Here is a 16,829-nt window from a genome sequence, read left to right on the forward strand (position 1 = left end):
TGGTGACAAAGTAATGCTTTTAATATTGTTTTTAAAAACTTTTTAAAGTATTTATTTGAAATATCTAAAAAGCTTAATAGTATTCAGTTTTTATAGTTGTAAAATTTTGAACACTCTTCTGCATAAAATAAAAAAAGCGATGGCATTTCTCAAATTTCTGAATAACAGCCAAATAAACTCCAAACAATTTCACCCTTCATGTAAGTATCCACTAAAAGGTATACAATCAAGATTGAACCGTTCTTCTACTCTTAATTCATTAGTGGATCTTGAAGGCCCTCTTCTGGATTATAAATTACTGCAAGGCCAAGCAAAGAACACGGAAATGACAAAGCCAACCAACATTATGAAAAGATAAATATCTTAAATATATTATATTCATGTTATTACCAACTTCATTTCCTGGTTTTTACTTTTATCTGCCCATCTTGGTTACTATAATTTAGGAGCTGAGAAAACTTCTTAGTGGATACTTAAAAATAAAGTATTTCTTACACTGATATTCACAACAGGAGTGGACAGTCTAAAGAGAGTTGTGGAGAGTTTCTCCACAACTTTGTCTGAAAGTGCTGCGCAGCCAAATGATATTTGCTTATCCTTACTAAGCAACAGCACACACAGACACATGATTGTGTGTATGTCCCTGTCTACACAGGCATGTGGCTTTCAGAAGTTACCTCTGAAAATCTGGTTTGTTCTAAGGTAGAAAAAAAAACAAGGAAACATTTGCAATAGTCCTAAGTCTTCAAGGATTGTACAATTCCTTTTGAATACATATACACACACAGACTGTAAAGGACTTAAAAATGTAACCTCCCAAGAGAGTTGCTTGCCTAAACGAACATTTCCTATTGAAAAGCAAGATGCTTCTCCACACATAGAAGGAAAAAAATATTCTAGAAGGTGTTCTAGAAAGCACCATATTAATGGATCTGTCTGTAAATGAGTGGACTTGAACCACTTTGAATTTTCCTCTTTCCAAAAACAGCCATTTATTCTCTTGTTTTGTCATGATAACAAGAAATCATAAATATAGGAACACAGGAGCAGGTACTAAGTATCCTATTAGTAAAAACCCTGTGGAGAAAATGAAACATAGTTTGATTGAACTGTACATTTTAAAAAAGCAGTATGCTGAAGAAACCTATCATTTTCTGGTAAGTTTCTGTGTCCCACCGGTGTAGGGCTACTGACGCCGATCCTTTTTCCGTACTTTTGATTTTGGTGCTGCCAAGAAACAGGAAAGGAAAAGACTCATCAGAAGTGAATTACAGTAATTCCAGTGCCAACATTCTTTTAAATTAGGTTGGCACCAAAATGGACGCATTAATGTAAAACCTACCATTGGGATTTTCTTGTCTGTAGAAAGCTTTTAACAATTCTACTGCTTCTTCAGCACGATAGCCAGAAGAGCACTGTTCAAATTAGAAGGATGTTAGTGGGCACATCTGAGAATAACGTATTCCATGCTTCACAGTAATGCCTTGAGTACAGAACAATTTTAAACAACTGTACTGTCAGCTTAGGGGTCAGAAAAAAAATCTCCATTTCAGGTTTAATACCTAAAACATCTGGAAAACACTATATTGAGGCTTAGTAGAGCATGTAATTTCCTTAATAACTTAATATTAGGCAAAAGAAACTTTCTTAGTAAATTATGTACAATTTATGCAATCTACAATTTCATTCTTATTAATGTGTTTCAAACCTCCCATAAGCAAGCACTTGGAAACATAAGAGACATACAAGATTCCTGACAGAAAACATTCTTCCACATACCTATTCTTAATTCCTAACAGTCACCTTTCAGATCTTTTTGGTCCTTTAAATGGCTTTTCCATGTCATGAATACTAATGACAAAGCATTTCAATGTCACCCACACTAAATAAATCTCCACCCATGCTAGAAAATAAGTAGTTACTCCTATACATTCCACTGCAATTGCCTACAGAAACAAAGGATTCATAGTATCAAGAACCTTCTCCTTTCTGTCTTCTGAATGTATAAAAAAGTTAAATACCACATGCCAATGTTAGCAAATGAACACCCTTTCAGTACTGAGTACACCAATTAATTCAGATGTCTCACTGACACACTGACAGAAAGATGCCTAATATGTTTACACTAGAGTACCAAACAGTATTGTCTTGCTGACTGAAATTCGTCGAGCCTTGAGCTTTTCCAAAATACATTACTTGTTTTTTACATTCATTAAATCCTTTATGTGCAATGTGGAAAAGAACTCCAGGAATCAGTATCACTTTATAAGGCAAAATCATGTACAACTGTGGATCATGTAATAAATAAAATGCTAGAAATACTCTCTACATGTAATGGGCACATAGGCAGCATCATGCTGTAAAGCACCTAGATTTATTTACACCCTACCTCCACTGAATGCTTGTCCAGCCTTTCTCACATGACAAAGATGCCTAAATCACCCCAGACACTGTTCTTTCAGTATCCTTACTATTCAGAAAGTTTCTTGATACCTAAACTGAATTTCCTCTGCTACTGTTGCAGTTCAGATTTATTTTGGGATTTGAACTACATGAAGTAAATGTAAGCTAATACATTTTATCTCATAAACACACAGACTGAAAACAAAAATACAATAATTTCTGATGGCTCAACTAAAACCCATTAATTTTGTAAGTTGCTGTTACTTGATCTTTATTGATTATGTGTTTGTACATTCTGCAGCTTAAAATAATTTTCCCTCAATCTCTTCCTGCAGCATATACTTACTGTTCTAAGTATTACACATATTTTAGATATATTTAATTCTTACCTTATTCCACAAGCATAATTCTTTCCCTTACCCTTTGACACATCCTTTTAAATAATTAAAGACTGTCATAAGGGCTTTCCTCAATTTTCTCTAACAACCTAATTTTTTTATGTTATTTTCTTATTGAGCCAAGTTTACTTGACTTTGATCATCTTCCATCTGTGTCTCCTTAAAGTGATACATAATATTCTCGAAGCCTAGTAAGGAAGCCCAGTACTCTAGATGGAAAACAAAGGAAAACATTTTACAGCCTACTTCAAATGGGTCTCCTGAGTCCACCATATCATCAGATGAGATGCTCAAAACGGAGCCACAGCCTCCAAATCGCTCATTTCGACAGCCATACACGACCCGTGGAATTTATGGGAGTGAGTCAAGGTAATGAGTGAAAAACAAGCAGGAAGTACAGAAGCCTGATCTATGCAGTCATCAAATTTCCTACAATGTGCCTGTACTCTTCAAACTAAATTAGTCTGAGCTACAATTTCTCCCTTATAAAATTGGAATTTACTTTTGAATGATGTAAGATGTATTGCTGAAGATGCACATCCAGCCTATCTCAGAAAAGGGGAATCATGAATCCCCAAAGCAGGGGCATACAAAGACATGGTTTACTGATTGATACAACATTCAAAACTGAACACTCATTTTATATGAGTGATATTATAGCTCATTTTATATGCTAACAGACATCTCTGAAATGTATTTTTAATCTCTAAGAGCTTGTTTGTTATAACCTGTTTGTTATAACTGCACCTCTCTACAGTTATAACTGCATCTCTCTTTCACTCTTGAGTCTCTCACTATTCATCATGGAGGTGGGTGCAGACCCTCAAACCACCCCTCATGGTTTTTCTTCCCTGACACTGCCAAGCCTTTCTTTGTGGGCTCACTGCCAAAGGAGTAATGGTTTGACACAGAGTTTCCCAGTGTGAGTCAGCATGAAAGGATACTCATCAAGCGCACAGCAGCTGCACACATGATACAGGGCTCTACAGTTACGTACAACACCAGCTGTGGAAACACTTCCCTATAATCCCTCTTGTGCTGCTTGCACCAGTCAAGGACCTGGTCGATTGCCACCATTTCTGCATGTCGAGTAGCCTAGAAGATAAAAATAAGTATTTTCTTAAAAGTTTGCATTAATTCAATTTTGTTATAGAAGTAATGTAATGCTCTTTGCTGGTTCAAGTTGCAAAAGAAATTTCATACCACCCAGACTGCAGAAAAAATACTCAACCCAAGAAAGAAACTATTCAACCACAACCTGTGTACCACACAAGACATACAAATGCCATTTTTTTCTTCCATTTTTTCCTAGGCAGAGGAGCATGCTCTGAAGTTCTCCTCTCTCAGTCATGCCAGTACAGTGAGGCAAGACATGAAAGCTCTGCTTGAGGCTTAAGGGACACACAAAGCCCACTGGCACAACTGATGTAGCCCATAGTCCACTCTACTTCCAAAAGCAAGAATACAGGCTTGATTACTTTCTCTGGAAATATTAACAAAGTGCTCCTCCCTCTGCCAATATTTCTGTGCTCACAAGGAATGAATACACTGTGAACATGCAACAATTTCAGTATGTTTCTGCAACTGGTGTGCTCTGTACACACAACACTTTCAGTTTGTCTCAGGTTTAATGCTGCCTGGGGAAACATATGTGTACAATAAGTCCCTCAAGTAATAGGCAAGGATTTTAGCATATGACTTACTACAAAAAGACAAAGGAATATTAATTTCTTTTATCTAAGATAACTGAAAGATTAGTATCCCAATGTCTATGGCACAAGAACCTGAACAGAAGTCTTGACTTTAATTCCAGAGAGACCAAAATAATTAGTAATGTCCCAGTACTGTTCTGAAATGTCTGCAACACTGTGTTACACCAATGAAATATCACAGCAAAAATTTCAGGAAGTAATAGTTTTGAAAGGACTCTTCAGTCAGAGCCTGACGCTTATCTGAATTAAGACTATTAGTATTTTCCTTCTTACCTATTTATTCGGAAAAAAAAGGGTGTTTTTGACACAAGCATTAGAGTAAGAATCAATCCAGATTATAGTTGTACTTCTGTTGTGCATGTCCTCATATGTCCCTTGATATTTTCCTCTCAAAACATGAACTTGGGTTAATGTTTTAGCACTGTAAAGATCTGGCGATAACACTGAGATGCTCTATAATACATGACAAAGGATTCATGTTTAATACTGTTCAAAAACATTTCAAAACTCCTAGAAAGGCCATGCAGCTGCTGCAGGTTCTGCCAGCTTCTGCAGTAAGAGAAGTCAGCTACAAAAACAAAATTACACTAATACAGAACATTACTACATACCAGTGTACTCATATATTAAGCAATACACACTGTTTTGGTCATCTCGTGTCTTGAAGACACAGGAACACCAGGACAAATTCACCTCAGGGTGAGAAAGAATTATCCAAGTTACAGAACAGTCTCCATTTGGAGACTAATTAGACTGTGGCTCTAAACAGATACAGTCATTAGTTTTCCAAGTTAAGAGGACTACAGTAGAGGTTTTTAAAATAATCAAGAAAAATGTGGAAAAATCAGTTATAACTGTGATTTATTATTTCTCATAACAAGTGAGCACCCAATGAAATTATCAGGCTGCAGATATAAAACAAACAAAAGGAAGTACTCTCACAAATCACATAATTACATTGTGAAACTCATTGCCACAGGATGCTATGGAAACAAAAAACATAAATGAGTTCAAAAAAGGTTTAGACAAATTCATGGAGGATATGTGCATGGACAGCTATCAGAAACAATGATCCAGATATAGTCTTGGACTCTGGCAAGTTATTATATAACCCTAAGTTATTCACTTTCAGAAGTGGAAAGAATGTGCAAGGGAAAGGTTTATGCTACTTCATTCTTGTTTCTTGAGCTCCCTCCTTACACACCTATTAAAGGTCCATCTTAAAGACAAGATATACGGGAAAAACAGACCTTCTAGATCTGTCTTAAGATTTTGTTTTGTATTAAGCCATGACTAGCTAGCCTTTTTTTGACTTCCTATTTAGACTTGAAATAACGTATTAGAGGGATTATTTTAATTTTGAATCACTGACTCAATTCATAAGTTTAACTTGCCAAGTATTTTACACTACTTTAAAGTCAAGAAAGCAAAAGCAGGTTAACAGTAGCAAGGGAAAATGAGAATTGTTACAGAGTGGCAAATGGTATACCAAGGGAAAAAAGCTGACTCTGTGGGGTGAAAGCCTTGACAGTGCCCCAAACGTTTCACTGACAAAAAAAGATATCACCACTGCCCTAAAATGCTTACTTTCTAAATTTTAGCTCATAATTAACAAGTGAGAGTAAAGGGGGCCAAAGCTCAAAGTTCTGTGTTATCTTGTGGCTTCACTACACAAACAATACTTCATTTTCAATTATCCAGTACTGTGCCTGCAGGACACTTGCTACAATGACCCAACAGGACAGAACAAAGAGGAGATGTCTGTGTGTATCAACAAAGGACCTAAGACAGAGCACATTTTACTGGGAAGTGAATGATTGCATCACATGTGGGAACAGAGATGCCAAAAAAACATTTCTAGCTGGGAAGGGTCACACATGTTGTAAGGGAGAAAATTTTCAGGTTGGTCTGAGGCAAGACTGTGAACAAGCAAGTGTGGGAGCTGCCAGAGGGCACGCAGCACCGGCACAAGCTTGTGAACGAATCGCCAGGCTGTCTAAACCCAATGTCCTACACAGACATTTGCTCACTGTTGCCCAACAAAGACAAGTAGTGCCATGTCTGACTATTTTGAAATGCTGATGTCACAGCCATGCTCCTAAAAAAACAAAACTAAATAAACCAAACACAGCTGTATACAAACTCCCTTGTCCCAAGAGCAATTCCTCCCAGAAGAATACACTGACCAGTAATTTTGCAAATAACTTCCACAGAAGTAAGCAGCAGTACTTCTGACATTAATGTGTTCTGCTGTGGATGCTGCAGGTGAAAAAAAAAAAGGATGCAGGGTGACAGGAGACAGCCTGAAAACACTGGAGTTTTTGGCAACTAAATCTTTTTGCCAAAATGAGCAGTTTAGGAACATAATGGAAGAGGGCCTAAAGAAGACAGTACCTGCTCCTAACTTCAGTCCATTAAATCAGAGGATGCAGGTTCCTGCTTAAGGAGAAGACAGAATTTATTTCACACAAGGCTCGGAGGCAAGTTGATTCCTGACCAAAGGCAGAATTGCAGGGAAGGACTGAAGATCTATTTTGCAAAGCAGGAACAAAATTTTCATGAAGTTAAAAAAGTCGGTATGTTATAAAGCTGCATTATGGAGGCCAGAAAGCTGCCAGTCTTACAGCAATGTTTTAATACATTAAGGCAGAATATTGCATGAGTGCAACCTTTAGAGCAAACAGAGTCACTGTAATAAAAACCAGGAAGGACAGGTGTCATACAATCCTGACATCTATAGATCCAGGAGGATCTCAATAATAAAACAGGCAAGATTACAAACCTTTGAAAGCAGTGTTAAAAGGACTAGTCCTTATAAAAGGTAAATTAAACAAAAACCCAGCAAGATAGCTGACACTAAATTAACCTAGTAATTTTCTTTGACAAATGTTTTTTCTAGGCAAGAGAAACACCAGTCTTCCTGGACATCTCCAGTGCATCTGGCACAGCACAACCCGTGAAATTATTGTGAGTGGGGAAAACAGCCTATTGCAAGAAATGTAAGGTGAGCAAGAAAAGAAGAGACATTGCATTGACAGGAGAAATATATGTCCAGGAGGAACTCATTGTCATAGACACTCAAAGATCATTTGGCTTCAGTGTTTTCAGTTGTGTCATTGGCATTAACTGGAAATGCTACAGAAAACAGCTGATGATGTGATGTCTTTTGTATAATGAAAGACATCACGAGAAGTGACAAGGTGAGGCTTTCACTCAGGAGGTGGATGGCCTTCTAGATGGGAGTAAAAAAAAAAATTCAAAATAACAAAACAGCATAAAAGACCAAGGAAGCTCCAGAAAAGATGGGGGGACTTTTTTCCAGGGAAAATGTGAAGTACTTTTGTTATCAAACAAAGCACAAGTCCATCTGGAATAAAATACAGAGTTCTGGTTAAGTGAAATCAAGAAAAAATGAATCAAAGCTGGAATGGCTAAGTAGAAGAATTATTATAATGAACACAGAAAACAAGCCTGTCTTCTGAGAGGAAATTAAACAGTTGTCTGAGGGAAAACAAAAGCTGTAAAGAAATAAGACTTTAAATACATCCAAGCTATGTAAAATAAGTGATGATGCTGGCACAAGAACAGGGGGATATAAACAGAACATAAAAAGTTTGAATCTGGAAATCAGATATTTTTTTAGACATCTGAGGAGTGATGTTCTGGAGAAGGCCTTCAATATAAGGTGGGACATGAAATTAGTCTTAAAACAGACCTTGACATTTATGATGTCTGCTGGAACTGCCTCAATGTTCAAGAGAATTGGGTTTTTTCCACAATAAAACAAATGTTTTTATTCCCTAAATAAAGCCAGAAATCATTAGGAGAAAACTGAAAACAATTTCCTATGTTCACATTTCATACCAAGTACTTCTTTCAAGCTTACATTGTTTTTTTAGACTACATGGAGCAATTACGTATCTGATAAAAAATTTAGAAGCACTAAGTACCCAGCATTTCCAATCACTATAATATAATCATTTATGAAAATTGAGCCACAAAAGAACTGAAACTTGAGCTAAGCAGCAATTTAAAAAAAAAAGCTTGGCTTTCAAAGATATTAACAGATTCCTGTTTCCAAAACCCAGCCGATTTTTTTTAAATCAGGCTACTTGCATTTTAGTATGCACCTTCAGACAGCCCTGACATCAAAAATGCCTCAAAGCTTCCCTGACATTTTTAAGTTGATATTGGTAAATTTTTCAAAACTTTTTACATAACTTTTCAGTTATGTTCTGTCTATTAACATGTGATTTCTACACAATATTAGTATCCCTGGCATGATTTTCCCAAGAAGTGTCTGCTTCCCCACAGTGTTTACAATGGTGTAACATGAGATACCTAACTTCTCTGTCATCTGGCTTTCTTAAAGCTGTATTAAAATCCTCTCAATGCATTACAGATTGTCCTGCAGAACAAATGACTATAATGATTCATCTGTACTGTTACATTTTTGAGCTTAAAAGACTAATTTTAACTTTTTATTATGTTTTCAGATTTGAGACATCTAATAAAAATTACAGTCAGATCCTGCAGTCAGATTAATTTCTACAAATGTTCCAGGTGTACAAAATCTCTGTTGGCATTAATAGGTCTCTCGGCACCCATTTGACCATCTAATTTGATGGTTAAAGTTGCAATAGGTCTAAAATCTACAGGAAATAGCTTTTTTTGCTCTGGCCTGTGGACAGAACTCCATCAGGAAAGGCTGCACAGTCGTTTCTGACTCTTAACCCCGGGTGACTTTAGTAGAGCACGTTTGACACCCAGCAATGGGACGAGCGCGGCGCAGGGCGGCGGCGGCCGAGCCGCGGTGCCCCCGGCCCGACCTCAACTCACGTCCTTCGTCTCGTTGACCTCGTTCCTGCCCCTGCCTATGACCTCGCCGTTGTAGACCAGCAGGCAGCCCACGGGAACCTCTCCTTTCTCCAGCGCCTCTTTGGCCTGCGGGACAGACAGACAGACAGACAGACTGGCGAGAGGCACAGGACAGCGCCACAGCAGCGGGAAGAGCTTCCGCCGGCCCCCATTCCCTCCCCTCCCCGCTGCCGTGAGGGGCCCCGGGGCTGCCCGAGGTTTCCCCCGCGGGACAGCGGGAGCCCCGGCCCGCACTGACCACGTCGAGCGCCTGGTCCATCCAGGCCAGCACGGCCGCCTCCCCCGCCTCCGCCATGCCGGGCCCGGCGCTGTTTCCGGGGCACCGCGGGCGGTGCCGCCGCCGCCTCCGCCCCTTCCGCCGCCGCGGGGACCCGAGGGGCGGCCGGGCCGGGCCAGGCTCGCAGGATGCTCCGGTCGCTCTGGAGTTTCCTTAAGCGGCACAAGAAGAAATGCCTCGTCCTTGGCACCTTCCTTGGCGGTGAGTGCCCGGTCGAGGGGCGGGGGCGATGATACCGGGGGAAGGCGGCGCCGGCCGCGGGGCCTCCCCGCGGAGCGCTGCCGGCTCCCGCCGGGGCGGCCCCCTCGGAGCTGGCGCTGGGCCCGACGAGCCCCCGCGGCCAGGCGGGGCCCACGCTGGCTGGAGAGGCTCTGTGCCCCCGGGCCCTGCGCCCGCCTGCCGACACCGAAGTGTTCCCGCTGTCCGCCGCCGGGAGAACCGGGTGCCAGCAGGACTTTCCCCCGAGGCACGGAGGGAGTCTACGCGTCGTCCCTTAAGCCCTAAAAGACAGGGACTCGGGTTGCCCGGGTGCTCCTACGGCGGGAGATCGCGTTACTTTGAAACAGCGCTGAAGGGCGCAAAGTGCGGGTGACACTTGTGTTGTTTCTGGGATGGAGGCTGAAAACCTCCGCTTTCATGTGTGACTCGTGCGGTGAGGTGAATCGTCAAATATCACAGAATCGATTAGGCTGGAAAAAAACATCACGGAGTCTAACTTATGACCGAACATCATCTTGTCAGCTAATCATGGCACTAAGTGCCACATCCAGTCTTTCCTTAAATATCTCCAGGGACGGCGACTGCACCACCTCCCTGGGCAGCCCATTCCAATGTCTAATCACCCGTTTTGTGAAGAAATTGCTCCTAATGTCATACCTGAACCTCCCCTGGCGCACATTAAGGCCATATGCTCTTGTTCTGTCACTTGTTACCTGGGAGAAGAGACCAACTCCACCTGGCTAAAATCGCCTTTCAGGTATTTGTACATAAAGAGTGATAAGGCTCCCCCTAAGCTCCCTTTTCTCTAGGCTAAACACTCCCAGCTCCCTCAGCCAGCCACTCTTTATAGGACATGTGCTCCAGACCTTTCACCAGTTTCATTGCCCTTCTCTGGACAAATATAGATTAGTTCCAGACACAAAACTTTCACTGAGAGGATTTGCATTAATTATTCAAGCACTTTCTCCCTTAAGGCTCTTGCCTTAAGGTTCTTGCTGAACCTGTAGGGTGCTTATGGTGCAGTAAGCTCCACCTTCCCTTGAAGTTATTATTGGGTTGTTTTTAGTTGGAAATGGATTTAAAAGAGCACATTGGATCTGTCTCTCTGTTTATTGATGAAGTGCATAACTGTGCAGCTGGAGATTAGATACTCCTCAAAAGGCACAGCAGTGTCTATGTGCACTCAGTCATCAAATGTACTTATATCCAGTGTAAGTGACATAGAACTGGAATTTGCCTGAACAACTGAATGTTCTGAGGGCTACAGGGCTTTTGTCGTTTGTCATACGTTCAGGTGAAGTACCCTGTGAAGGTGACTTGTATTTACTTCTGGCTTGTCTTGGTTCTTGTGTCATCTGCATTCTTTCATGATTAATTCCTTCTGTGGTTTTCCAAAGAGTGACAATTAATCCGTGATAATAGGGTGGGTGATGGTTACTGAAGTACTGGTCAGACTGCTCTGCCGGTTCACCCCCTCACCTGCAGCTCTTGTGGCTCTGCGAGTGCAGCACGCTGTCATGTTTACCACCACACTTGCAGCCCACCATGTTAACTAAACGGATTTATTTTTTTGCTTTTACGCACCAGGCTGTCACCTGGAAGATGTTCTCCCTCCCCTTCAACTGTGTGAGAGTGGTGGGTGGACAAATGGGAATAGTAAAAAATCACTTCCCCCAGTTTCAATGTGTAAACATGGATCAATTCCCAAGTGGGAAGGCAGGTATCTGGGAACTTGTGGCTCTCATAGCCTGAAATCTTAAATTCCTCATGTATAAACAGCCTTCTGCCAGCCTGCAAACCAACCTAACATAACTGAGTTTGCAGTTTTTTCCTTTTGATTGGTGTTGTTTATATACAGCTCAGTTTCACTTTCACTAAAATGCTACTGACTGGATCAAGTGCACTTAAAATAATAATTATAGACTAAAATAATGTCATTTAAAGAATTACCAAAAAAAAGGCAACTCAAGATGCTCTTCCATTAATCAGCATTTCAACTCTGACTGAAAATATTAAACTGTGCTATCATTTTCTGCAGCATGGATCAATTATCTATTTTGTTAGGCCGTGTACTATTTGTAGAGAATTTTTTATGTATTTGAGACTGAAGTAAATCTGGGCTTCCACAAGCAGGTGAACATCATTTGCTGCCACCAGCAGCAACTTTGCACCATGGTATTTTAAGGGAGGCAGGGAGATGGAGTGAATTACTGCAGAGTGCTGCTTTATAGCTGTTGAGCAGCTGAATCTTGAGTGCTTTGGACATCTACATAGTTATGGATCAGACCTTAAAAAAACTCCACGAGCTATGGTAATGACACCACCGGTGAATCAGAGCTCTGAGGTCCATGGTGGACACTCCAGAAAATACAAATCTTGAAAGATGGAATGCAACTTTACACACTGCTTTTAAATAAAGACTGAATATTTGGAAGTGGCTGAATGATTTAAGGAAAGCATCCAAATTTGCTGATTTAACAGCAGAGCCTGGAATCTACATTTATGTGGTGTTATGAGCTGCAGGTGCATTTTCTGGGAAGGAGGGTATAACAAGGAAAATGGGACATCACAAGATTTAATGATTTTAAGTCTTTAACTGGCACATGGTCAGAGATTAATGTGAATATTTAATGATTCATTAGACAGTATAGAAGAGTTTCTGCATTATTACTGATACAGTATTGTATCAGTGTTGTGTTACTGAATTACTGCACCAAAATCAGAGTTGGTTGGTAACTTTTCCTCCCTTTACTGAAGTGGATTCCATGTGTGTTACCATTAGCTTTCATTCTTTGTGCAATTTTTCTCAATCCCAACACTACAACAGATTTTACTGCTTATGAAGATACAAATCTCACAAAAAAAGCTCAAACTTAGTGGAAAAGCAACTGAAAAAATATGTTTGACTTCCCCTTAAGCACAGGGTTAAGAAGGCCTCACCTTAGCGAAGACCCTGTACAAACCTTTCTTTAGAAGTTGTTTCTTTAACAATATAAAATAGGTTGCATACTGAAAAGACTTAAGTCTCTTCTAGCAAGCAAAATCTAGTGGTCTGGGAATCAAACCCACTAGAAATATGTAGAGAGAGAGACACAGGGATCTGCAAGGACACATTAGTTCACGTATTTGTTGGATAGTTTGATTAAAGTAGTTTTTTATCTTGGTGCTCAGCATTCAAGCCAGATTTTAATAGATATTACAAAAGATTCACCATTGAAATTCTGTTGATGCAGTGGAAGAACAAGCTCAGGGTGTGTCTGCAATGTATGGTTCTGATTTCAGTGGTACATTAATTATTGCTGAATTTCATCTGTTGCAACCTTTGGCTTGCAGAAAAAGCATTTCAGTTCAGAAATCTCTCTGCTTAGCAGAGAAAGTTGGCTTGGTTTGTGAGTAAGCACAGGGTGTTAAATATGTACTAGTGGGACTAAGTGTTACCAAGAGAATAAGGTTTTAGTGCCTGCATATTTTAAAGATGGTTTTCAACCATAACAGGATAATTGTATGTCCCTTAATGCATGGCATTGCTTGCAACATAAGGACAAACCACAATTTATGGAGCTGTTTGTGTCCTGGAATGATGCAGGCTTCTGTGTGTCAGCACAATTCCTACATAATAAAGTTCTTAAAACTGAAATTTTCCCTTTTTTTTTTTTTTTTCTTCCTGTGGTAAGTGAAGGCAAAGGGGCTTCCTGAAAACTTTATGCCTCCTAATTACCTATGCCATTCTTCAGCTCAGCCCTCCATTCCACCTGTGAAGAAAGGAGAGGGAAGCCATCACTTAGGTGATGTGAGAATTACCCTACCTCTTGGAGGCTACTAGAGTGAACATGTAAGAGCCTGCAGACTCTGTAAACTTCTTGCATTACTTACATTTAGGTGGGAAGAGTTTATACAGTGCTACAGCCAAAGAAGGATATGGAGCCAAATTTATCTCAAATGAAAAATCTTGCTTCCACAGGATATAGGGGCTGTAAACCCCAGAGTGCTTCCCAGTCGGCAGCTAAAGCACCACAAAGCCACACACACACCTTCTCTGGTGGGATGAGGGAGAGAATCAGGCCTGACCAATGCCCAGCAGCCCCTGAACAGTGCTCCCCCCTCCCCCTGTATTCCCCCCTAATTTTAGTGCTGAGATGACATCCTGTGATGTTGTGTGTCCCTTTGATCTTCTGGGATCAGCTGTCCTGGCTGTGTCTCCTCCCAGCTCCTTGTGACCCCCAGCCTCCTTGCTGGTGGGGTGGTGTGATAGGCAGAAAAGGCCTTGACTTTGTGTAAGCCCTGCTCAGCAATTACAAAAACAGCTACTACCAACACTGTTCCCTGCTACTATGAAGAAAATTATCTCTATCCCAGCCAGATCCAACACAGACAACCAGTACCCATGTCAATACATTTCACTTTCTAGATCAGTTGTAAAACAGTATCAGTTGTAGTTTGAGCTCCTTACTGAGGTTGTTGTTCTTGAAGGGTCTGACATCAGCTGATGTTTTTATCACTCACCTGTTTTGGAACCCTCCAAGTCAGATGTGTTGGGACTATAATATTTTGTACAGTTCACATTTTGATGAAGATAGAAAAAAGTTTCCGTAGGAATTATCTCCTGGACAGCCTCACTGTTTCTGAATTTTCTTAATTCCTGTTTTGTGTCAAACATATGGGAAGATTCAGCATGAAGTTCCATCTATACAACAATTCAGCTAATTAGATATGAGTAAATTCTTGCTGCTGCAGCTTTTTGCAGACCTCCTATCCCACACTGAGCAGTAAAACTAAGTTTTATTAGTTATAAAAAGCTGATATTGGCTTGTCATGTTTATGATAACAGACTTTCACAATGTGAGCTTAGTTTTTTTGCAGGTTCGTTAGCTGATTTGATATCATGGCAGTTTTTGGATGTGGCTTTCTCTGGTCCTACTTCCAACTCCACATCATGATTTTGTGTGATGCATTCATTCTGGACTTCTGAGAAATCTGTATAGTTGTCAAGTCCTCCAAATTAATGCAACATACTAATATAGATACACAGGGTTGTCCTGGATTAACAAACACCCCTGCAAGCCAGCCCCCCCAGCTGGCAGCTCCTTGAGATGTCTCATAAGGCAGAGACTTGCAGAGGCTGCACTGCTGTTTTCAGGAGTGAGTGCAGTGGGCAGAAGTTCATTGTCACAGCTGAGATTTGAGTTTCACAGGTGAAGTGCTGTGTCCTCCAGGTGACTTAGAGGCGCTTGCAAGCCATGCAGTTGGTAGCAGAGAGTCTGCTGCTGGCAGCCAAAGCTCAAGCTTATTGTTGTTTGCTGGGTTTGCTCAAGGTGGGCAGGTGGGTGGTGCAGCTTTTACTTTGGTTAACTTCTAATGCATCACACTCCAGAGAGGAGAATAATCCTGGATTAAACAACATCTGTTAACAGTGGGTCAAAGTTATACTTTAGTTCAGAGAAGGGAGGGAGAAACGAGACTTAGTAGCTGGGTATTGCATTGTTTTAGGCAGGTGTTTTTTTTCTGGAGACTCCTTGTTAAACCTGGATGAGAGCTACTGCAGCTTTGTACCCTTACAGGCCACAGCAGCTCTTAGTACAGAGTAGGCACAGAGCCTTAGCTAGCAGGTGTTAAGCAATTACCTGTCTCAATCTCAAAGCTGCTGCTCCTGTGCGTCGCTCTAGGGCATGCACATGATTCATCTTGGACTGTTTGCATGTCTGCTATGACCTGTCTACGTTCAGGAAGGGTCTTTTTTTATACTTAGGACTTTTCTGCTACAAAACCTGGAGTTAAAAGGATTTATTTTGGGGTGCAGGGAAAGTAGACAAAAGTTGTTATTTGGACAAATGACTATATGTTAATGTAATGTGAATAGTGTAATGGGGTAAAATGATTGGAAAAATCTCATGTTCAAGAATTGATCACTAATGCTAAAAAAAAAGTTTCCATTTTAGTCTGTTAGCTGAAAAAATAGCAGCAGCCTGGAAGTTGCATTCTGAATAGATATTCTTGGCAGGAATTGGTGACATTTTAGATGAAAATAATCTTGATTGTGAAGTCTCATTTTTGTTAACAATTTAATGGTGGAATCACATTTTTTGTGTATGGACCCATAATATTAAAGTTTGCATCTAATGAAGTGAATATTTCATATGGCAAATGGGCAGTCTGCCTAAAGGCTGAAGTGAGGGAGAGACTGACATGTTTCTGTTTTATGAGGCTTTTGGGAAATGGAAGTGACTGTGGTTGTTCCAGACTGGTCTGGCTAGTAGTTGCCTATGTGCAAACATAATGCCAGTGTGAATAGCCAGATATTTTTTTACAACCATGGACATTGGAGCACAAAGTTAACAAGGCTTTTTGAACAATGATGATAGTTTTAGGGAGTATTTTGAAAGATTTTAATAACCTAAAAAACGTAGCTCAATTCAAAATATTGGGGGGGTTTGTTTATAGGTTTGTCTGTTTATTTTTGGTTAGGGTGGGGTTTTTTGTTTGGTTTTTGTTGTTGTTTTGCTTGTTATTCTTTTTTTAGTTTTAGATTTGGTTTATAAAACTAGATTTGAAACTTTCAGCAAGTGCTAAATGCCTCATTTGTTCCAATATTGGCTTCTAAGTGTGAAAATTGAACTTGGAAGAAAACTTTGTGTTTACAACTTCAGAAAGTACTTTGAGGGGAAAAAAATTAAAATACTTGATTTGTTATTCGGATTTTTTCTTTGTGCTGTTATTGACCTGATAGATTTGGAGCTGACTCTCTGTAGGGGAGCTTCAGTAATTATAGTATTAGTCAACACAGACAGAAGATGACTAAATTGTAGCCTTTCTTTGCATGGGTTTGTTCCTCCCTTATCTGTGCCCCCTCCAAATCTTCCATGAGAGAACAGGAGAGGTGCTGGTTACACACCTAAGTAGGAAACTGCGGCTGCCAGTGCATACAGGAGGCAGCAGATCAACCTG

The 16,829-nt window shown here is 40.4% G+C and overlaps 2 protein-coding genes across 2 annotated transcripts in view; one reads left to right on the plus strand and one right to left on the minus strand.

Annotated features, from left to right (window-relative positions):
- ADAT2 (adenosine deaminase tRNA specific 2) lies at positions 1-9,737 on the minus strand. The gene is made up of 6 exons (XM_015621693.3): positions 9,630-9,737; positions 9,353-9,457; positions 3,746-3,896; positions 3,048-3,154; positions 1,343-1,415; positions 1-1,227 (listed from the first exon to the last, which is right to left on the minus strand). Exons 1-6 carry the CDS (start codon positions 9,684-9,686, stop codon positions 1,187-1,189), a joined length of 534 nt encoding a protein of 177 aa, XP_015477179.1. The 5' UTR covers positions 9,687-9,737; the 3' UTR covers positions 1-1,186.
- PEX3 (peroxisomal biogenesis factor 3) overlaps positions 9,735-16,829 on the plus strand; it is a 20,589-nt gene continuing 13,494 nt past the window's right edge. The window contains exon 1 of the mRNA XM_015621692.3: positions 9,735-9,869. Within this exon, the coding sequence (XP_015477178.1) occupies positions 9,797-9,869 (73 nt within the window). The 5' untranslated portion in view covers positions 9,735-9,796. The remainder of the gene's footprint in view (positions 9,870-16,829) is intronic.

Source organism: Parus major, chromosome 3 (assembly GCF_001522545.3).
Source record: "Parus major isolate Abel chromosome 3, Parus_major1.1, whole genome shotgun sequence".
Classification (NCBI taxonomy): domain Eukaryota; kingdom Metazoa; phylum Chordata; class Aves; order Passeriformes; family Paridae; genus Parus; species Parus major.

Coding starts and splice junctions, on each gene's coding strand:
- ADAT2 (XM_015621693.3), bottom strand. CDS start 9,686: ATGGCGGAGGCGGGGGAGGCGGCCGTGCTGGCCTGGATGGACCAGGCG. Junction 9,458..9,629: donor TGGACCAGGCGCTCGACGTG/GTCAGTGCGGGC, acceptor TCTGTCCCGCAG/GCCAAAGAGGCGCTGGAGAA. Junction 1,416..3,047: donor ACTCAGGAGACCCATTTGAA/GTAGGCTGTAAA, acceptor TAATTTGAACAG/TGCTCTTCTGGCTATCGTGC.